Raw genomic sequence first — 21,960 nt, forward strand, 5'->3', positions numbered from 1 at the left:
AGGACCATCCCACATGCTGACTTATTATGTGGAATCAGAAGCTGGTCGGAGACCAAGCTGGCTGGACACAACAATCACAAGGGAGCTGCTAGACGAGCACAGATGCGTCACACCTGTTCAGGCACACTGCTGCCTTCGCTTCGTGAGAATACATGCCGACGTGCCTAGGGCACTGCCCGAATAGGGCTTCTTGCCCGACTAAAGAAACACTGGCCGGTCTGCTGCTCGCGGGGAATTCTCGCAAAAGAACATTTGACAAGATGGGGCTTGATCCAATCCGCCAACTTCTCAAGCACGACTATGGGCTTGGAATTGCTTGAGGACCAACTAAAAAGCTCACATGGCACAGACCAGTGCTTATCAAAGTGTGGTCCGCAGACCAGCTGCCAGGTCTGAGTCGCCGGTTGCTGGCCCTGGCACTTCATTCCTCTGAGTCTCCCAAGGCCTGGGCACGCACCAAGTCTCGCAAGAGGCGCAGGGAAGTCAGGAGGAGGAAGCAAGACCAACCAGTAGATGCATTGAAAGAAAAAATAATTGGCCTGCAACACTTTCAATTGCAGTGGCAGAGACAAAGGTAGTAACACCTTGCTAACTGGGTAAGGAAGGACCTTTGGAAGCGGTGTCCTCATATTTAGCGGGGGGAGAGCAACTGTCCCTCTTCGATCCCAGCAGTGTCTTTTCTAGTGGCTATTTCCCGTTTCCTCTTCTGTATTACATGTTGGGCATCCCTTATCCAGCAGTCTGAAATCCAAAGTATTCCAAAAACTGCAACTTTTCCCCGTGCCGACTTGATTCCACAAGGAGAAAATTCCACATATAACTTCATGTGATGGGTTGCACAAATTATAAATATTGTATAGAATTACCTTCAGGGGAACATACACATGAAAATAAATTTAGTGTTTACACTTGGGTTCCATCCTCAAGACATCTCATTAGGTATATGCAAGTATTCCAAAATATGGGGAAAAAACCTGATATCCAAAATGCTTCTGATCCCAATCACTTAGGATAAGGGATGCCCAACCTGTATGTGAGCCCTTAGGGACAGGGAACTATTGATTTTCTATGTAAACAGCTTTACAAACTGCTGAAAAGTGCTATATAAGTATTCTTAATACAAAGTAGTAAACACAAGCACCACCTCAGCCACCAACTCACTTGGAAGCCACAAGCAAGCCACTCCCTCTCAGATTCAAGTGTAATAGGAGTATAATGATACCTTGCTTTATAGGACTGTTGTTAGGGTTCTAAAAAGATCACATGTGCTTTGCACACGTGAAAGCACTCTACAATGTGAAGTATTAATACAGGCGTGCTCCACTTAACAACCATTTGCTTAATGACAGATCGCATATACGATGGTGAACAAAGCACAATAAAGATGCTCTTAACGAGGCAATCCTCTCCCGTAGCGTGCAGCAGAGTGTCTGTCTACACAACAGAGAGGCTCTCAATGCAAAGAAGAGGCACTCTCTCCAGTAGGCTGCGAGGCCGGGGTAGTTTCTGTTTACACAACAAAGGCAACAGCTTGGATTGAATGCTCACTTAATGACCTAATCGCATAACAACGGGGAATCGGAGAACGTATCCCTGTCGCTAAGTGGTGCACACCTGTGTTAGCTATGGTTCAACTGCAATGAGATCCGGTGTAAGCCTTCTTGGCTTGTCACTCTAACACTGCTGGGTGGACTGGGGGAATGCCTTGGTGCATTGAATACTTTTATCCAGAGCAAAACAAGCGTTTGTTTCCTTCACTGATTCCAAGCAAGAGCACCTCAGACAGGCCAGTCGCGGGTGCTCTCCCCCTACTCCACGCACAACCCCCCCCCACTCATTCGTCAAACAGAAATGCTGCATGCTGTCGCAGACACAAGTGGACCACCTCTGTCCGGCCGTGATGGTCACATTTTCTGCAGGCACAGGCACCGAGGCGACGTTGGACGCGGTGAAGATCTTGGTTTCTGAAAGCTGCGGCGAGAGACGAGAGAGCGGTCAGGCTGCCCAACTGAGCGTGTGCAAAGGGAAAGAGGGCTATGAAGCCCACAGTCAGTGTGGATTGACTCCAGGGGAGGTCTACCTACATCTTCATTCCAGTCCTCAGTCCCCCATTCCTCCGTCGCTGTCCTCCACGCACCTGCCCAAAAAAAAAACCACAAACACATAGGAGTCTGGCTTGAATGAACGCGAGAAGCCTCTTAGGCAAGGTTGAAGGCAGAAGCTTAAAAGGAGCACGGCAAGCGGCTAAGCGGGTCGTGTCCCTTGCCCAGACAGCCACAAGCTGGGGGAGGGGAAGAAACTACACTGGCACACCACACAAGCTCCCCCCCCCACCCAACACCAAAGCAAAAGAGGCTGGACCCTGGAATCACCTTGGGGGGGGCGCGAATCTTTCTTTACCCTGAGCAGAAATGCACTCAGTTTTCCAAGGCCTGGGGAGACATTCCGGATGCCCGCCCAGTGGCATCTCTGCCTACGTCTCTGAAATCGGACGCACTCCCTGCACTGCAGCCCCCTCCTGTCTCCCCCTCGACCTCAAAGAGCCCCAGTTCCCACAGAAGAGGAGTCGCCCTCATCGGGCCAGAGGCACACGCGGCTCGAGGGGAGCTTGCCGTGGGCCGAATCGAGTCACGCTGCACCTCCTTGCCAGCTCTGCCCACAAACGGCCGCGACTGCCAGGTTTCGCTTTTTAGAATTCTCAGGCGCACTGAAAAGTGAAACTGGTGCGGGGCTTCCCCGGCCTGCCAATCCTGCCATCAGGTGGCACTAAACACGCTGAACCAAGTTAGTTTTGCTTCCTGTCTTTCCCTTCTTACCACCTCCCAACTATAGAACACATTGTCGGTTTCGTTTTTACAAGACCGGGGAAGAGAATAACAGCCTTTCCTTTATTACTGGGCTGACCGGATGCTCTTGATATTATCGTAAGCTCATTTCAGGGTCCAAGAGAAGGTTGGGGAGGGGAGGGGAGAACGAGAAGAGCAGTTGCACCCCATGCCCGAGGACATTAAAAACTACTGGCAGGTTCCTGCAAGCCAGTCTTTAAGCCCACGCACAGGTCAATCAACAGAAAGGAAGCTGCAGGGGGGAAGGAAGGGATGCAGACACACACAGCGGGAGGGGGGGGGTCATCTTCACAGGCTTTTACCAAGCAACAAACAACAGTTCCACCCGTCACCCGGATGCTTCAAGAAGCTCAAATGCTCTCCCACCAAGCAGCTTGCCGGGCACGAGCATCCGGGAGATTCGAGGTCCGGCAGTGTACAAATTCCCCTGCCCTAAGTTCTGCATGCAGTGGTTTTTTTTGGGAGGGGGGAGGAAGAAGAGATCTTATGTGCTGTGCTGAGCTTAGAAACCATCTGCTGGGCCAAAGCCCTCCCAAGAGGCTCCTGATGGGTACAAAGAGACTTGGGAGCGGGCGTGATTGGCAGCAACCACAAATGAATGATGATTGAGCCACAGGTGCACAGAGATAGCTTTCCATAACCTAACTAAAGAATAATCATGCTTCCAGCACTCCAGCTCCACAGGGGTATAACGAAGACATGAAGGCTGTCAACAGAGAGTCTGTCCCGCCCTGGCTGCAGACTTCAATGCCTGCAGGCCACTGCCCAGAATCAAGAAGTTGCAGCCAATCTAAATCCTCAACACGGGGTGGCTGTAAGCACTTACTGCACATGCTCGCTCAGTGTTTAGACACTTCACTTCAAGACATCAGCACTTCAAGACATCAGACGGCCATGGTTCCCCTTCCTCCACAGCAAAGTCTCCTCAAACCAGAGGAAGGGGAACTAACTGGTGGTGTCACCCGCCTTTACGGCTCCACAACTTGGTATGGTGGCAACCAAGGGAAGGGCCACTGTGCCCATGGAACTCCCTTCCGTGGGACATTAAACTGATTCACCATCCTCAAAGAGAGATTCAAGACCATCTAATTTCAGGACGCTTTTCGGCTCTGCCTCAAACTGCCTCAATCTTGCCCGCTCTGGCTCCACCGCTGAGTTTTTAAAACTTCTTTTTTGTAATTTAATTTGGGCAAGGGAATACCGGAACTCCTGTATGGCAACGCAGGTCAAGCAACAAGTGCTCCTAAGGTTTCATGCCAGGGCAGGGGGCAATCCAACCACCGCAGAGGTGTGCTTCTCATCCCACCCACAATTCTCCCTTAAACACAAAAACCCTACAGGTGGAGGTGTGTGTCCGCATTAGTAAAAGCAGAGCCAAGGATGCACAAATACCCATTAAGTAAAAAAAAAAAAAAAAGAGTGAGATGGAAAGAGATGGAAAAGGATAGAGACAATGACATATCCACAGATATACTCCAAAGTTATTTGGAAAAAGGAAAAAAAATAAAGAGATCCGGGGCAGTTATTTGCACCTGGATTTCTCGTACCAGGAGCAGAGTCAAATTTTCGGGGATAATTTGTCCCCTCACCCCTAATGTAATCAACTCCTGAAATGAAACAGAAAAAAAAGAAAAGAAGAAAAAGCAAAAACCAGTGAAATTGCATACACTTTTTGAGAAATAAGGGGAGATGCTGCCATCTCCACGACCCCTCCTTCCCCGGCGCCCACCCACCCAAACCTGCCCCGTTTCCCACATGTACCTGTGGATATTGTTTAAAAAAATTAAAGGAAATACTCTTAAACGCTACTGACTAATAATGAGAATATGAAATGGAGGTGCACATTTTGTAAAGCTGTAGACTGGCCGGCCCCTCCCGGAGTGGGAGAGGGGAGAACGACAAGGGCAGGTGGCTACGAACCCCTTCCCACAACGAGATCCAGAGCTTCCCTTCTTGGGATTGTCAGCTCCAGGAATGGGGAGACACACATACACACACCCCAAATGGGAAAAAAAAACCCACGTGACAAAGATAATTAAAGCTACTAGTTGCTTCCTGCCCCCTTTCCAGCCATGTCCTGGGGCATGGGGCATTTGGTGGGCCGCTGTGAGATACAGGAAGCTGGACTAGATGGGCCTATGGCCTGATCCAGTGGGGCTGTTCTGATGTTCTTAACTACAATTCCCAGGAAGCCTTGCAGGTCTCTTGTTATCTGGCGTGCTCCCTGGGGCATTTGGTGGGCCGCTGTGAGATACAGGAAGCTGGACTAGATGGGCCTATGGCCTGATCCAGTGGGGCTGTTCTTATGTTCTTATGTCCTACTGCATATCAAGTTAAAAGCAGGTTCCCTAGGCGCTTCCTGACCTCACCCACCTTAAAACTATTCTGGGGCCAAAAGCATTACTTTCTCCATTAATATCACAGCAGGAATCCTCAGCATACAGACTAGGATGTGAACCCTACTGCTGGAACATCACAGCCAAAGATTATGCTGTACGACGATTAAGCAGCATTTCGTTCCTTAGCTCTGTCCTCCCAATCGCTAAGTGGGTGCAGAAGAAAGCCCCGCTTCCTTCAGCTGTGACCTTTAATGGAATGACTAACTCCCTGCTGGTTTTACATTCATGCACATGTTGACAAATATACGCCCTGTTTCATGCCAAATGAGGCCTAACCGAGGAACAACCTCCTCCTTGTACAGCCTAAGGGGGGACCAATCTGCATCCAATGGTGGCGGTATGGGCCAGAGTTTAATTACTGCTGTCGTTCAGGCTGGGCCCCATAAGGTCAATGGCAGAGCCCCCATCTGGCAGGCAGCAGGCTCCAGGGACGATCTCCAGGAGGAGTGGGGAAAATGCCCCAGTCGGAAACCTTGGAGAGCAGCTCCTAGCCAGTAGAGATGGTTGTGGGCTAAACAGACCAAGGGATAAGGCACCTTCACAAGTTTCAGGGACAACATCCTTACGGGGAGTCACTTGCTTTCTTTTTACTGCCAGGTTCAACCCTGTTTATACCTGACACCAGCAACCGTTCCAAATTAAGAGCTGGGGGATGAGGGAGAGGAGATTAAGGCAGTCACATACTCGTCCCGTCGTCCGGCTCAAAGCTCCCGGTGTTGTTCCACGTGTTGTTGGTGCTGTTTCCGTAACCTTCTTCCGTGCCGGAGGGCTCCGCATAGTCCGCGGGATTGAAAGTTCTGGAAGGCAGAGTGGGGCTTAGAATACGCTCCCTTTGGCCATCCCCTTAGCCCAGGGGTCAGCAACCTTCTTGGGAAAGGGGTTGCTCACCCCAAACTCCTGGAAGTGGCTGCACGGACATCACTTGGGAGGCAAAGTCTCCTGCTGGACAGGGAGTGGCAGAGAGGCACAGGAACTCCACGAGCCTGGGCAGGCCACTCCGCCATTCCCTGTCCAATGGCAGGCAAATTGGGTGGGAGGCTCTGTCCCCCAAACCAAGCTCCTCACGGGCCATACAGAGCCATTATCTACACACCCTGGCCAGAGGAATTCTCCTGCCACCCCCAAGCTATTTTTTCCACATTTTTCTACCACTCGTACTCCAAGGAGATCAGGTGATGTTCATGGTTTTTGTCCTTTTTGTTTTGCCCCTTTTTGGCATGGTTTTGCCCCTCCTTTTGTCCTCCTAACAACCCTGCAAGATGGGTGAGGCTGAGAGTGACTGGCCCAAGGTCACCTAGGAAGCTTCGCGGCTGAGCAGGGATTTTAACCTGGATCGTCCAGGTCTAAGTCCAACTCCCAAACCACTACACCATCCCAGCTGTCAGTGTGCTGGTTCCTTGGACGCCGTGGAGATTAACAAAACAGCCTCTTGGTTCAAGCCCCCTTGACAGGGTATTTCTCATCCACAGGAGGCTGCAACAAGCGGCTTCCCGAGTGCACAAACACGAGGCACGTATCTGTGGCCAGTTCTCAGAACCACTTTGGCTCTGTCCCATTTCCCCTGCCTCCAAGCCCATGGCTCTTTTCTCACCAGCCCTCCCTCCTTCCCAGAACTCCACAGGAGTTCAGAGCACGATGGAAATGTGCATTCCTAGAAAACCATGCCAAGCCTGCCCAATTCGCGCCATGTGGTACAGGAAGTGCCAAGATGCTGGTGGCTCTCTCACACCACACACAGCTGTTGTACCTTAAAACCATGTGCAGCAATGCTTACCCCATGCCTTGGGCAGAAAACCTTCCTCCCCGCCGTCCGGATCCACCTGCAAACACAGATAGGCTCTAAGCCAGCAGGCTCAAATCTTCCCAGACCCAGAGACCATTGTCATTTCCCTTTGGTCACAGTTCTTTTCCCTCATCCCTCCTTTTTTGGAAGGAGGGACTCCTGCTGAAGGTTTTGCCCAGCGCTGAAAAACGCCAAGTGATTTCTGTGCCGAGAGTTAACTACAACAACTTAAAAAGAAATCACCCAGCAGAGGCTCCTTGGGTTTCCAGTCTAACCACGCTGCTCAGTTGGGCTTGGGAAACAAGTCACCCTCCCCAGTCAGGCCACAGTCCTTTCCACCTTCCCCACAAGGCATGCAGCATGGCTCATTCGCTTGGAGCTATCTGTTCCACAGAAAGGGAGAAGTGTACGCAGAGTGCACCACCATCAGTGTTTGCAAGGAATTGTGGGGATATAGAGCTAACGACACTAGCTACTTTTGTCTACTTGCCACACCAGGGGGTTTGTAAGCATTACTAAATGCTACCACTCCTAAAATACATTCTATCAAAGCTCCAGATTAAAACAGGGCCAATAACGCAGCCTTGATTCGCAGTACGGCTGGCCAAAAATTTTTTATCTTTGCCTGACCTCTCTTGTTCTTCCCAGGTCTGCTGATTGGGGCACACACAACAACCCGAGATCCAAGCGCAAATAGCCAACGTACAGAGATCCTCATACAGGGGCTGGATTGGGCAGGCCTGATCTCTCACATCCCTGATCGAGGGGCCAACAGGACGATTTAAGATGCTCCAGAAAAAGGGTCAAGGGGTACTTGGCCAGCCTCCCACTTGCCCGTGCTCACCTCTGCCTCGCCCACGCCCCCGGCGCCCTCTCTCTGTGCCTCTTCCAGAAGATCCACCCGTCTTGCTGCCATCCAGCCCGTTCTCCTGGCCCCGAACTGGAAGACACAAAACCACGCTGGTACTTTCCCGGAATGCGGACTCCAGCCACAATGTCAAGCAAACCAAGGCAGAGTCGTGGTAGGCTGGCAAATCGCGCCCAACACACATCACATTATACTGGGGTTCTCCTCTGGCATCAGTTTCCAAGGGGTGCTACTGGCAAAGAGGCAATCCGTCCTCCAGTTTTCCCCAACCCCAAGGCCCCGGATACAATCAAACAGCATCTAGGGTACCGATTCACCGAAACGTCCTTAAATCCCTCCCCAAGGGTTTGAAAATGAACCAAAGGCTTAAAAAAAAATAAAAATAAAAAGACAAGGTCTTCAAGCAGGGATGTAGCAAGATCCATTAAGTTGCAGAACTGATGGCAGAGTTTGTAGGAAGGGAAAAAAACTTACACACAGTAGTCACAAAAGGGTTTAAAAACACATCCCACACAAGGGGAAAAAAATGCCTGGCCCCTAGTTGCCCAGGGCACCGGGATATTTAAAATATTTCTCTCACTCCCATGCAGGCCTGGCTTCAAAAAGAGAGTGTGATGCGGGTTCCTAGAAATTCAACATATTTATTTCGTCCAGCTCTATGCACCACAAGGGCTTTCCGCGTTCAGCATATGCACAAGAACACACATCGCCTGGGAGGCCACATCGGCCCCCCCGAGTCGCGCTCCTCTGGTCAGGAATTAGGCTTTTGTAAACCATCAGCTGCCTCTCCTCTTGCCCCACCCCACACTGGGGCAGGCACCACTTGTTTCTAGAAAGGGTGAACTCCTACACTCTCTTCCGCGGCTGGCTCCCCGGCCTCTTCTGGGCAGGCCGCCACGTCGCCGGCTGAAGTCTCTTTCTCTCTCTCGGTTCTCTTTGCCTTCTTCGCTGGGTTCCGTCTGTCCGCTCTCCTTTTGTCCAGAGACACTCTTCTTCTTGCCAACCATCTCCCAGGAATGCTGGGGGAGAAAGAAAGAGGGAGTGGGCTTTGGTCCCCCTCGATGCGTGCAAGGAACACACGTTTGCTGTTGTTCCGCTATTAGCTGCTGGCCTTCCTTCCAGGGTGGCAGTGCCTAGATGGGCAGCCAGCCAGACCCAAACCTGCTTCCCACCAGCCAAGCGGCTGCATTCTGCAGCCTCTGACCACACTTTAAAACCAATAAGCTGTGACAGAGAGCCGAGATGTCCTCTTTCGCAGCCAGCTGGATGTTCTTTAAGAACAGGGGTGCCCAAACCCGGCCCTGGGACCACTTGCGGCCCTCGAGACCGCTCAATGCGGCCCTCAGGAAGCCCCCAGTCTCCAATGAGCCTCTGGCCCTCCGGAGATTTGTTGGAGCCCACACTGGCCCACGCAACTGCTCCCAGCGTGAGGGTGACTGTTTGACCTCTCGTGTGAGCTGTGGGATGAGGGCTCCCTTCACTGCTTGTTGTTTCATGTCTGTGATGCTGCAGGAAAGGCCAGCCTTGCTTTGCGAAAGGCCTTTTAAAGGCCTTAAGCTATTGCAAGACCTTCACTCATTCATATAAGTTCATCTTTAATATATTCATTTATGTAAACTTGTGTAAATTTATTCAAACTTTAAATGTAAATCAATTCTTTTTTTCCCTGTCACAGTGTCAGAGAGATGATGTGGCCCTCCTGCCAAAAACTTTGGACACCCCTGCTTAAGAACATAAGCCCTGCTGGATCAGGCCAAAGGCCCATGTAGTCCAGCTTCCTGTATCTCACAGTGGTCCACCAGATGCCTCAGGGAGCACAAAGGACAACAAGACACATGCTTCCTGGTGCCTCTTCCTTGCACCTGGCATTCTGAGGTAGCCTACTAATAAAATTAGGAGGCTATATGTTCCTATCATGGCTTCTAACCCATGATGGACTCTTCCTCCATCAATCTGTCTAAAACCCTTTTAAAGGCATCTTGGCCAAGTGCAATTACCACATCCTGAGGCATGGTGTTATGCAGATTAACTATACACAGGGTAAAGGAATATTTTCTTTTGTCTGCTCTAACTCTCCCGTGGCCCAGGAGCCCTGCTAACTGGCTGCTTCTCAGTGGTACCCTTTCTCCCAGCCACAGGCTGCGAACTCATCCCGGCCACTTCTTCCTCGAGCAGCCCCAGGTCTGCCTCTGGAATGACCCACCCCTCCACTAAGCCACAGGGAAAAAAGAGACTACCCTGGTCCATGTGCTCTCCCCTCTTGTGTTTTAGCCGAGGCTGCGTAACCGCATCTCTACCAGACCCTGTGCGTCCAGCCTTACCGTGTCCGGATTCCCCTCCAACAGCACATTGATGGCTCTGTTCACATCTCCGTTGCAGTCATGCAGGGCGATCACACACTCATCCTGGTTCTTGCCTGTGATGTCAATCAGCTGCAGGAGTGGGGAGAAGAACATCAACAGGTCACTCCCAATTCGGCCAGGCCAGGTCCCAAACCCCCCCCCCCCCAATTTCAAAAGCTGCCCAAGGCAGGCTTACCTGTTTCACCTTCTCCTCAAAGTCAGCATCGTTGTGGTCCGATATCATCTGTGCAAGCCGGATTTGCTCCGCAGTGGCCTGCGAGGACAAAAGCCAGGGACAGTAACGTCAGTTCCATATTTTTATAAATATGGAACTGACATTCCATATTTATAAAACAATTTATCAACAAGTGGGAAACCCTGGCCTCTGAGCGGCCCGCTTGGAGGCAGGCTGTGCAGCATGGCCTTTCCCAGTTTGAAGAGACACTTGGCCAACAGTCTGAGGCTAAGAGGCAAAGAAGGAAGGCCCATAGCCAGGGAGACAGACCAGGGACAGACTGCACTTGCTCCCGGTGTGGAAGGGATTGTCACTCCCGGATTGGCCTTTTCAGCCACACTAGACGCTGTGCCAGAACCACCTTTCAGAGCGCGATACCATAGTCTTTCGATACTGAAGGTTGCCAATATATATAATTTTTATAAACAAGGGTACATTTGCAAATGATGACTTGGGGCCATAAGAGAGAGATTAACCTTCAGTGCCAGGCTGACCAGCGGCAGAGGATTCTGGGACTAAGATGAGCCTCAACCGTGGATTACACAGGCATAACCCCCACCACATTTGTATCACGAATTCTGAGGGCAAAAATCACTTCCCTTGTACAATCGCATGTAATCATTACAACAGCCCTGTGAACTAAGTACTGTATTATTTCCATTTCCCAGATGGGAAAAACTGAGGCTGAGAAAGAACGGCATTCTCAAGGCCACCATACAAATGGTGGCAAGACCAGAACAAAAAAAGTCCCAAAACTCAGCTTGGTCTCTTAGCTGTTATGCTCTGACCAGAGGGAGCTCAGCTTGACCCAGAATGGGGCTGATCTGAAAAGGGCCAAGACCCCCCCCAAGTCCTTTTCTTACAGCGCAATGCTAGGCAGCTTTACCCAGAAGTAAATTCCATTGCTTTTAATGGGATTTACACGCAGCGAAGTATTTATATGTTTGCAGCCTTAGTCCCTTCTGTAAAATGGGAAGAATCATAACCTCTGAGGAGAGGTCTGTAGCTCAGTAGAAAAGCCACGGTTTGGCGTGCAGAAGGTTCCAAGTTCAATCCCTGTCAACATCCCCAAATTGAGCTGGAAAAGATCCTGGTCTGAAACCCTCGAGAGATGCTGCCAGAGTCCAACACTGAGCTAAATGGGCCAAGCGTCTGGCTTCATACAAGCCATTGTTATGAAGTAAGATGAAAAAGTTCACTGCAAGGGGCCAAAAACACAAGTCACCCATTCCTGGGGTTTCTTAATGGGACTAGCTCTTATCCATGCTGCAGGTTGTCCAGGTAGGCCCGTGTTTGGATGCCGGTGCCTAGGAAACAAACCGTTTCTCCCGCAGCCCTGCCTCTGCCTTACAATAAGTGTGGAGATTGCTCAACAAAGGCAGAACAAGAACTATGGGGCCCAGAGAGGTGATCGCAACCCCCAGAACAGATCCCTCTCTCCTGGGTTTGCGAAGCCCGATCCTTGCCTCACCTCCAGAAGCACGGCAGCCAAGCAACCCGCAAGCTGCCAGGGTGCGCTTGATCTCCTTTTGTCTCCCAGGAAGTCCTCGGGCCAAGCGGGGCATGGCCCTTTGTCACAACCGAAGGAGGCAGGCTGCCTCCCTGCCCCAGCCAGCCAGTTGCCATAGACACGCCCCACTCCGCCCTTACCTGTGGCCGCTGCTTGTGCTGTGCCTGGTTCTGAGTCTGTGTCTGCTCCCAGCTTCCCCGGGCCCGAGTAGTGCCCACCGATGTCATCATTTACAGTATATACAAATAACAGTATTTACAAGGTAGAACACTGCAAAAGAAAGAGGAAAAAGAAGAGTATGGATTAACTAAAATGACAGAGGCAAGGGCATAACCAGTCACCAGGTGTTTAGCTTCTGGTTACTCTGGAAAAGAGGGTGCTTGTGGCACCCTTTGAGGAACAATCTCTGTAGGCTTCTGCAACTCTCTCCAGCCTTGAGCCACAGAGACACGATCGTGCGCTCCTTTTCCCCTGCATGGGTTTATCCCCCCCGACTGGAACCACGGCGAAACCATCGTCAAAGCGACATTCAAACGCACACCTCCTAGATTCCAAGCCTGCACCTTGCATTCGCTGGACTGGATCCCCAAAGGGAAATTCGATCTCAGCCACAATCCTGGCCATCCACCTCCAAGCGTAAAAGCTCCTGATAAACAATAGGCCCAAAGGTTTCCACAGCCAACGAAAAGCGGCAGGAATGTCTCGATGTGTCCCCAAAAGGGGACATTCAACCATCTGGCACCTTAGATGGTCAGCCAAGCACCCAGCTTTAATGTATTAGATCCCTGCTGTGTATATGCAACATTGGGTGAAAATGATTTAACCATTTTCGCTGGACGTCACTGGCCAAGTAGTTTGCGGCTTGCGAAGTTATTTGTACTGAGGGCTTCCTCGCTCGCAGGCCCGACCCTACCCCCTACACCAGCGATTTTCAACCTTTTCCTTCTCACAGTTCTCTGACCTCTATGGTCTTCACTTCTGGGAGACTCTTTTGGGTTCTGCACTTGTTTTCAGGGCAGCTGTCTGTAGTAAAGCATTGACTGTCCCTATTCCTCCGCCAGTTCTCCGAAGACAATTGCCCTAAACGATGAACCCCAGAGCCCACAAGACTTTTTCAGTGACTTTCAAGCACCGTGCTCCAAACTCCCACAGTATACCAGTGGATCTTTCTCCGCACGGTAGTTGAAAATTGCTGCCCTGCACTCAAGAAGATGCAACAAGGTCATGTTTTGCACAGCAAATTGGAAGAACAAAGTCAAGGGCGGCAGGAGGGCCGAGAAAGCAATTGCCAACTAGGAAATACACACAGGATCCTTGAGCCTGGCAGCAGGTTCTAATGAGCCCGGTGGCATGAACTATCCAGCGCTTTCACGCCTGCCGATCAACTTAGCACAGCAATTATTTTCCCCTTGTGCTACGAGCACACGCTTCTTTCAGGCAGAAAGTACTGGAGAAAAAACCCACAACAGGTTCTTAACACCCTCCTGGATTTAGTGCTGCAGTTTCCATTACTTGCAACGGCTAACGCAGACCACAGTAGGCAGATAGACAATCAAGTCGCACTTTAGGAACCCTCAAGGAACCATATCGGGGTCTGAATCAGATAGTTATCAAACTGGTCTTCCTGCTTAGCCGTCCCTAGTGAGAAGCTCCTCTGTGCACAAGCCTTTTATGTGAAAACTGTCCAGAAAGAAGCAACACAGTTTGTTTTCCAGGAATCTAATCTGTGCCTTTGACTACCTGCAACATGGAATCTTTGACATGCTCTCAGGGTAACCACCCTGAATATTAAGGAACGTGGATCTGAGGATCTCTAAGGAGCTGAGGATCTCAAGTGTCTTCTTATGGAAATCAGGTTTTAGACTAAGTGAGGGGCACACAGGGGTGAGACCAGGGAAGGACTGCTGCTCAAAAACACCTACTTCACATGCAAAAGATGGACTGTAAAGAGAGAAGAGCGTTATGTGTTTCCTGTTCCACTTGGCCACACACCTGCGAGGAAGGATGCTCACCCATCCATACCCCCTCACTATCATCACCCACTCCTCAGGGAGTTCATGCACACACTAAGACCCACACATGTACAATGATACCCTAGAGACAAGTCCAGAGAATCTGGACTCTCAATGGCACAGACTCTCAGGTAAGAGGTGACAGGAGAACCAAAGTGTTCTGAACCAATAAGCTAAGTTCTACTGGGGGTCAGTTCTGCCCACCTGTGTCTACCCTTGGCCAACTGGCTCTGGAGCAGCAGCCCAGCTACCTACTTGCCCCAAAGGAACTGTTCCTTTCTCAGTGAGCAACAGTGGTATTTTTAAGTCTTTGAATCATCTCCCTCCATTCCCACTCCTCTCTCTTGCCCCAAACAGAGAGCAGGCCGCTGCCCCAAGCGGCTTACAGTCCAGAAATGAAAGACTCAATGCTTCACTGGTGCAAGAAGGCTCGACACCAGAGTGCAGAGCGTAAACCGCTCAAGGCAAGACACAACAACCAATAAGCTGGCTTCTGCATTTCAGAGGCTGTTCCATTAAGGACTGAAAAATAGAGACACATTAAAATCTCTTAACATTTAAAAAAAAAAAAAGCTAAAAGGATGTTAGGTGACTGTGAAAGACCTCTTGGCCCAAGACGCTGGAAAACAGCTCCCCGCCAGAGCAGGTGATATATCAGAGCACTCCTGCTGGCTAAGACCAGAGGTCCAACATCTTCTCCGAGTCCAGCAGACTGGACTTCTAAAAACACCATGGAGCAAGGACAAGGGTTATGGTTCTCCCATGCTGTTGCTCTCTCCAGTTTTTAAATTGCCTCGTAACCTGAAGGTCTATTTCAGGTACCCCAACTAATAATTTTCAGTAGACCTCCTCAACACATGCATCTGCTCTACTCTTAAAACCCTCTAAGCCACTGGCTGTCACAGCTTCTTGCAATGGGGTGTTTCCCTACACTCGCACTGGAGTTAAGAGGTTTAGCCACTAGTTGATGGAGCCAACTCCGTTCTAGGGAACTATCAATATCTACCTGACACAGAAATGGCTTCCTTCCTCCTGTATCACGTTGCAAGATCCCCCCCCCAAAAGCTCCCCAATTGGAGCTATTTGTCTCATCAAGTCCTGACCACGCACACGATCATCACAGAGTTAGCATAAGCAAAAGCAGCTCTACATCACTTCCTTTATTAGATCGTCGGCAGTTTCCATCTCGTGGGTGAATACACTTCCTGTTTACACACTTGACTTTTTAATAGAGACAATGATGCAGAGATGTCAAGTTACCCAGCATTTTTACACACTGTTCTGGGAAGTTTAGGATGAAATCAGATGCCAACGCAGCCAGCCAGGAATCTGGAGAGAAATTCTGCAGGGCTTCCTGGTTACTACAGATGACATAGTCTCAACTCCAGCTTTGTGTTCAGGAACAATGTCATCATGGAACAAAACCCAGCAGGCCAGCCTGAAAAACTAGGAAATGTGTTTGAGAGGAGGGGGGGGCGCTCTGAATTCCAAGACGGAGCTTGATAAGTGGGGAGGATTGAGCAGAGGTTTTAAAAATGGAACCAGCAACATCCAAGGTTTGGAAGACAAGCCACACGAAGAAAAATGAATGGGGCATTTAAACAAAAGAAGATGCAAGCAGGGACAGAAATAGTACTGTAAATCCATTTTTTAAAAGAAACATTAAGAATAAAAGGTGAACCGGTGTTCCTAGTATCTAAATATCCTGAAACTTAAAACCTTTAGGGTGCAATCCTAACCAACTTTCTAGCACTGGCATGGCTGTGCCAGTGGGGCATGTGCTGCATCCTGCAGTTGGGGGGCAGTCATGGAGGCCTCCTCAAGGTAAGGCAATGTTTGTTCCCATACCTTGGAGCTGCATTACCCTTAAGTCAGTGCTGGAAAGTTGGTTAGGATTGCAGCCTTAGTTGATGATCCTGATCTTGGAGTTTAAGAAGAAAAACATTTGCACAAAGCACTCCCCCCCAAGCAGCGAAAGCACTAACTAAACCCACATTTCCTTCCCACCGAAAGAAAGACCTGAGATCCCATTCCCACATTACTAATGGGGAGAAACCTGCAGGCAGGCTCTTGGCTGGGGCACCTGAGGAATTTGGCCCTGAGAGAGATCTGAATCACAGGACTTCCAGTCCATAGTTCATGTTCTGAACCAGGCCACTAAAACCAGCCCAAGAAGAACCTCCTTAGTTTGGAAACAGACCTCTCTCTTTCTCTAGGAAAGGTACAAGGATGAGGCACTGCTCAGCGAGTCACACACGGCAGCATCTCTAGCTAAGGCCCCACTGAGGTCTTGGTTAGCACCGGTCAATCAGGGCACACGATACTGACCTAGATGGACCACGAGCCTGACTCAGTAAGTCAGGTCATGCCCAACAAAGATCCTCTAAGTATCTGGATACCCTCCAGCCAGGGCAATTCACCTTCCCAATGCAAGACCACCTTCCCAAGTTCAAGAAAAAGCTGTCGAGAAGGCAAGTTATTCTTCCCTGGAGATAAACAGCCACGTGTCAGAAAGAGCTCAAGAAATGCTGACAGGAAGCACGCACTTCGCTGCTACAGCTAGAAAGGTTGAGGTAGACCAAACAAAGCAGCTTGTTTTGTGTTGAATGAAGTACTTAGGTTATCTAAAAGCACTCAAGGCTACCCACTTATTTGCAAGCAAGACCCACTGAATTCAGCAGTCCTTACCTCCAAGTAAACATGGAAAGGGCCAACCGCATGGGTGAGGACACAACAGTGCTTTCGGAGAAAGCCGTATGCCCCCCGCCACAAATCTTAGCTGTTTATTACAGCCAATGTATGGCTCTCTAACCAGAACTTCCCAATCGGTTAGCATGTTTTTCAAAGCAGTCAAATCTGAGGAAGCAGACACCAATGCTTCTTTAAAAACATGAGGAATTTTTGGCGTTTCGATTTCTGCTCACACCTCCCCCCCCCCCCCGCTGGAAGGGCCTACCACAGATTTGGTGCAACTAATGAGAAGGACCTGTTCTGAGTAGCTCATCCTTTAACAGGAGGCTGAGAGACTGGGAGTCAAATCCCTACTCAGAAAGAACAAAGAGAAGATCAATATGAGCTCCAAAGCCTGAATGTAGATATGGACTTGGGGGCCTTCCAAAATGGATTCCATACTGACAACTCCCATTCCCCACCTGTAAGACAGAAACAGAAGCAACTCACGGGGGGGGGGGGTGTTTTAAGAATAGATGTGCTCAAGGACTGCAGCTCTTCTGCCATGAAACACACTGGGTGACTGAAGATAGCCGGTCTCTGTGAAGAAAGACAACTGGTTGGCAAAACCAGTTATACTGAGGCCCAACAGAAGGTGTCATGCAACAAGGAGAACCAGATGCACTGGGAAAGACTGGCCAGTCTTCCGGGCAAGGAGATCTTCCCTCCTCCCTCAGAGAGGAACAAAAAGCATGACAAAAGCCTTAGAATGGCATTGCAGGCACCCCATTCCTCACCAGCATCGAGCGCTGCCCGAAACCATCAGGGGCATGCTTTGACACCACCGAGGTGAAAGGAGGACGACCTAGAAAGGATTGTGGTTACCTGGAACAGATCGCAAAGCGGGGTGGGGATGATCAACTGTGGCAGAAGAGGAGAGAAAAGAAAAGGATGAACACGAGTCCCAAATCTTGAAAAGATCTTGAAAAGATCAAGAGGTTTGGAGTCTTGAGGGTCCTCTGAGGACATGCCGCTACCCAAAGCCCACCGAGTCAGCACATTCCCAAGAGGGCAACAGCCACCTGCTTTTTATAGCGGGAAAACAAGCAGCAACTGGGTCACTCAAGTTCAACCTTGGTGCGTCTGCACACACAGTATTGCTTCTTTCTGTAAACTCCACACCCTCTGGATTGAACACTCCCAGCTATTCAGGAGAATATAAGGACATAAGAACAGCCCCACTGGATCAGGCCACAGGGCCATCTAGTCCAGCTTCCTGTATCTCACAGCGGCCCACCAAAATCCTGGCAGGCTAGCTGGTGCAGGGGGCTCTGCATCCGATCCAGATGACAGAGGTCCATATCCCAGATCTGCGATGTACCTCTCTGGCCAACTCGTCTTTCAGCCTACCTTATGCAGTTGCCACGACAAGAAGCCAAAAGCCAACCTGGCACATCGGAGGTCGTGGGAGACCCAGGTTCAAACCCCCATGCAGCCACAAAGCTCACTGGATTCATGCAGCCACAAAGCTCACTGGATTCATCCTGAGCCAGTTCCTCTCTCCACCCAACCTACCTGACCAAGCCTAGTGAGAGGATAAAATGGGACAGCCCCCTGAATGCTTTAGAGGAAGAACAGAATACATGAATATATAAGGAACAAAAGCAATAAGAAACTGAAGCTCGCACAGCGCACAGAAGAGAACTAGAAAAATGATTCACTGGAATAAGCAATGCAGTTTATGGGCCCTCTCAGAAAAAAAACTGCTGGCAAATATACAACTCAGTTCTCCGCATGCTTACTTAAAAGCCTCAGAGCTTTCTCTTAACTAAAAGTGTTTGGGAATAGCCCAACAGGGCAAACTTGAGTATGCTTACTTGGGGCCAAATCCTATCCTGTCCAATTTTCCAGTGGCGGTGCAGCTGTGCCAACGAAGTTTGCACTGCATCCTGTTGTGGGAAGGCAGTCACAGAGGCCTCCTCAAGATATGGGAACATTTGTTCCCTTACCCTGGGGCTGCACTGATGCTGGAAAGTTGGACAGGATTGGGCCCTTAGAAGGCACCCCCAACTAAATTCAATACACCTTACCTTCTAAATTATATAAGGGGGGAGTTAATGGAATCTGCAAGTCCTAATCTCAGACTCTCTTCCCCAATTTTAGGCAAATTGTGGGCCTGCTAAAAGTCTTCTAAAAGCCAGTGAGGAACAGGGAGGCCAGGCCCCATTTTTCTAATCTCTACAACAACTGCCACGTTAAGAGCACACATGACTACAGGATTCCCACAGCCCCATCCAATGTCCATCTAGACAGAAACAAATTTCACTGTGGGCAGACTGATGAGTGGGGTTGGCCCTTCCCCTCCTAGGGCCCGATCCTATCCAACTTTCCAGTGCCAGTGCAGCTGCAATGCAGCCCTGAAGCAAGGAAACAAACATTCCCTTACCTTGTGGTGGCCTCCATTACTACCCTCCTACCACAGGATGCAGCTCACACCCCACTGGCACAGCTACACCAGGGCTGGAAAGTTGGATAGGATTTGGCCCCTAGTTAAGAATATAGCCTAAAGGCTGGAATCCTATTACTTATTTGAGAGTTAAGGCTTGACTAAACTCAAGAGTCAAGGGGGGAATGGTTTTTGTTTTACAGGTTGAGCATCCCTTATCCAGACTGCTCCGGACAGGAAGGTGTCTGGATTTGGAATAACTTCATAAATATAAAAAGAAATGCTTCCTCCTCCTCTTCCTCTTTCCATTGTTACCTACATGGAGGCTCTGCTGGTCTCTGACACTCTTCAACCATGTCTGTCCAGGGACCCCACAGAGCAGAGAACAGAACTTACAGCCCATATAGAACTGTACATGGGAACAAGCACAAAATCTTCTAGTGTTTAACACTACAAAAAGTTTTTTTAAGTCTTGGACAAAAATGCCTGGATTTTAAAATAGCCCGGATAAGGGATGATCTATCTGTATTACTTTTAAAAGGTGGGCAAAGGGTTTGTGGGGGGGTTGTCTCTCTCACACACACACACACACACACACCCAGTATTTTCTGCACATTCCCACATGCAGCTTCTGGGCAATTTGGAAAAGGTCTGGAGATGGGAGAAGAGGCCAGAAGGAAAGAGAGGAAGGAGGAGAGAAAGAAACGGGAGACGAGCCAAGGCCACCCCCCACCCAGAAAATCCGAGCTTCCTACAGTTTGGGAACCACAGACTGGACTCCTACAACTTATCTGAGAAGTAAGGCCTGGCCAAATTCAAGAGTAAAGGGGGGGAAGAATAGACTTTAGCATATGAAGGGCTTTCATATGCCATAACTGCATATGAGGGGTTAACTACGTAACAATGGGGGGGGGTGTTTATCTTATCTCTCTCCTCCTCCCTATATTCCCTTTGCACGTCCCAAGGGGCAGCTTCTGGGTGACCCAAGGGGCAGACCCCCTGGAAAAGATCTGGAGAAAGAAGAGGCCAGACAATAAGTTAAGAGAAAAAGGAGGAGAGGAGCCAAGCCCTCCACCCCACCCCCCCATAAACACAAAGCCTGAGCTTCCTACAATTTGGGAGCCTAAAGGCTGGAACCCTCTCAGAGTTCAGGCCTGGTCAAACTCAAGAGTAAACCAGGACGGAGGGGGGAGTTCTGCTTTGGCACGCGAGTGGCTTTTGTTTTTACTTTGTAAAAAGGTGGGCAAAGGGTTTGGGGGTGGCTGTTTCTCTCCCCCCCCCCCATTCCTTTAAAGAAAATAAAACAAAGGGTAACCTAAGTGTATTACTTTTAAAAGGTGGGCAAAGAGTTTGCAGGGGGAGTTGTTCCAGGGGGTGGGGTTTTTTTTTTTCAGGGAGATTGTTTCAGGGCTTGAAAGTGGTTGCTTCAGGGCTTGTGGGGGGCTGTTTCAAGGCCTGTAGGGGGGGCTCGTGGGGGGCCGTCTTGGGGGCTTGTGGGGGGCTGCATCAGGGGGTTCATGGAGGTTGTTCCCACGTCTCCTTCGCGCATTCCCACGTGCAAAGCTTCTGCGTGTCTCGGAAGAGGAGGGCGGAAGGGAGAGGCTGCCTGGGCGCCGGGAAGCGAAGCTCAGAGCCCGGCCAGGCGCGCCTACTCCGAAACAGGCCCCCCACGGCCACCGGGCCTGCCCCAGGCGAGCGCGGACCGGCCTGCAGCCTGGGAGCGCAGCCTGCGCGCGCACAGCCGGCGGCTTCCCCAGGAGCGCGCGGAGCCCGGCAGGGCTGCTCGGAAGGAGGCCCGCTGCAGCCGGCGGGCAAGACGAGGAGGGGGCGGGCTCGGAACGCCCCAGCAGCAGGGCCGGGCGGGGGCCGTGGACTCTCCCGCGGCCCCGGAGGCGGGAGTGGCCGTCCGCGGAGCGCCCTCGAGGCCGCCCAGGGAAAAAATTTTCCCGCGGCCCCGCTGCGCACGGAGCCGGCCCGGGACGCGCCTGGCGCGGCGGGCGCGACTACGCGAGTCCCCGGCTCCGCTGGGCCGACTAGGCCGCGCTGGCCCGGAGGCCGGAAGCGCCCCTCCCCCGCAGGCCCCGCCCCCGCCCTCCCCGCGCCGGCTGCTCCGGAGAGCGCCGGGAGCGGGGCCGGGGAGAGCGGGCCGCCGGGCGGGGACGGGGGTGGGGGCGGGGCCTGCGCTTAAAGGGCCGGCGCCACTTCCTCCCGCGCCGCGACTCTACCTGCGTCTCCACCGCCGGCGCCGCCACCACACACTGACGAGGCAGCCGCGCGGCCCGCACCGCCCCCAGTCACGTGGCCCGGGGGCGGGCCCGCCCGGGAGTCGCCGGCCCGCGTCACGTGCGCCGGGCGACCGCCCCGCCTCCCGCGCATGCGCCGCGCCTCCGAGCGGGGCCACGTGACCGCCTCGCTGGGCGCGCGCGCGCACTTCCGGCTCTCCTTCGGGGGGAGGGGCCAGGCCGGCCCCGCCCAGGACCTCCGCCTATAGAATCCATACCCTCCCCGCAGGTGCGCCGCGTGCGCGCGGTGCAGTATGTATTGTGTACCATAATGCGTGTATATATATATATATACACGATACTATGCATACTTTTTGGTACAGAGGCACATATAGAGACAGACACATATATAGCATGTATGTATATCTCTATCTACACACACACTATATACGTATGTATTATATACCTACAGCTTCCAGTCCAAGCCCTGCGCCACAAGCACAGACTAAACTATATGTACACACAGAAAAGGCAGAGTCCTGCGCAAGACCGGAAGTGTAGCCGCGCTTTGATTGACAGCGCGGCGCCGCCCCGCCTCCCAGCGGCCACGTGACGCGCGCTCTTTCC

At 51.2% G+C, this 21,960-nt stretch overlaps 1 protein-coding gene across 4 annotated transcripts in view; it reads right to left on the bottom strand.

Moving 5' to 3' along the window:
* Positions 1-21,411, bottom strand: part of UBAP2L (ubiquitin associated protein 2 like) — a 41,915-nt gene extending 20,504 nt beyond the window's left edge. For 2 of the 4 annotated variants that reach the window (XM_066610357.1, XM_066610356.1), the window contains exons 1-11: positions 21,337-21,411; positions 12,124-12,253; positions 10,435-10,512; positions 10,218-10,328; positions 8,747-8,915; positions 7,873-7,968; positions 7,020-7,065; positions 5,930-6,042; positions 4,379-4,453; positions 2,085-2,137; positions 1,886-1,971 (exon numbers count right to left, since the gene is read on the bottom strand). In XM_066610357.1, the coding sequence (XP_066466454.1) occupies positions 1,886-1,971; positions 2,085-2,137; positions 4,379-4,453; positions 5,930-6,042; positions 7,020-7,065; positions 7,873-7,968; positions 8,747-8,915; positions 10,218-10,328; positions 10,435-10,512; positions 12,124-12,213 (917 nt within the window). In that variant the 5' untranslated portion in view covers positions 12,214-12,253; positions 21,337-21,411. The remainder of the gene's footprint in view (positions 1-1,885; positions 1,972-2,084; positions 2,138-4,378; positions 4,454-5,929; positions 6,043-7,019; positions 7,066-7,872; positions 7,969-8,746; positions 8,916-10,217; positions 10,329-10,434; positions 10,513-12,123; positions 12,254-21,336) is intronic. The other 2 variants (XM_066610358.1, XM_066610359.1) reach the window with 2 other exon arrangements.
* Between the last annotated feature and the right edge of the window lie 549 nt (positions 21,412-21,960).

Source organism: Tiliqua scincoides, chromosome 15 (genome assembly GCF_035046505.1).
Source record: "Tiliqua scincoides isolate rTilSci1 chromosome 15, rTilSci1.hap2, whole genome shotgun sequence".
NCBI classification, from domain to species: Eukaryota; Metazoa; Chordata; class Lepidosauria; order Squamata; family Scincidae; genus Tiliqua; species Tiliqua scincoides.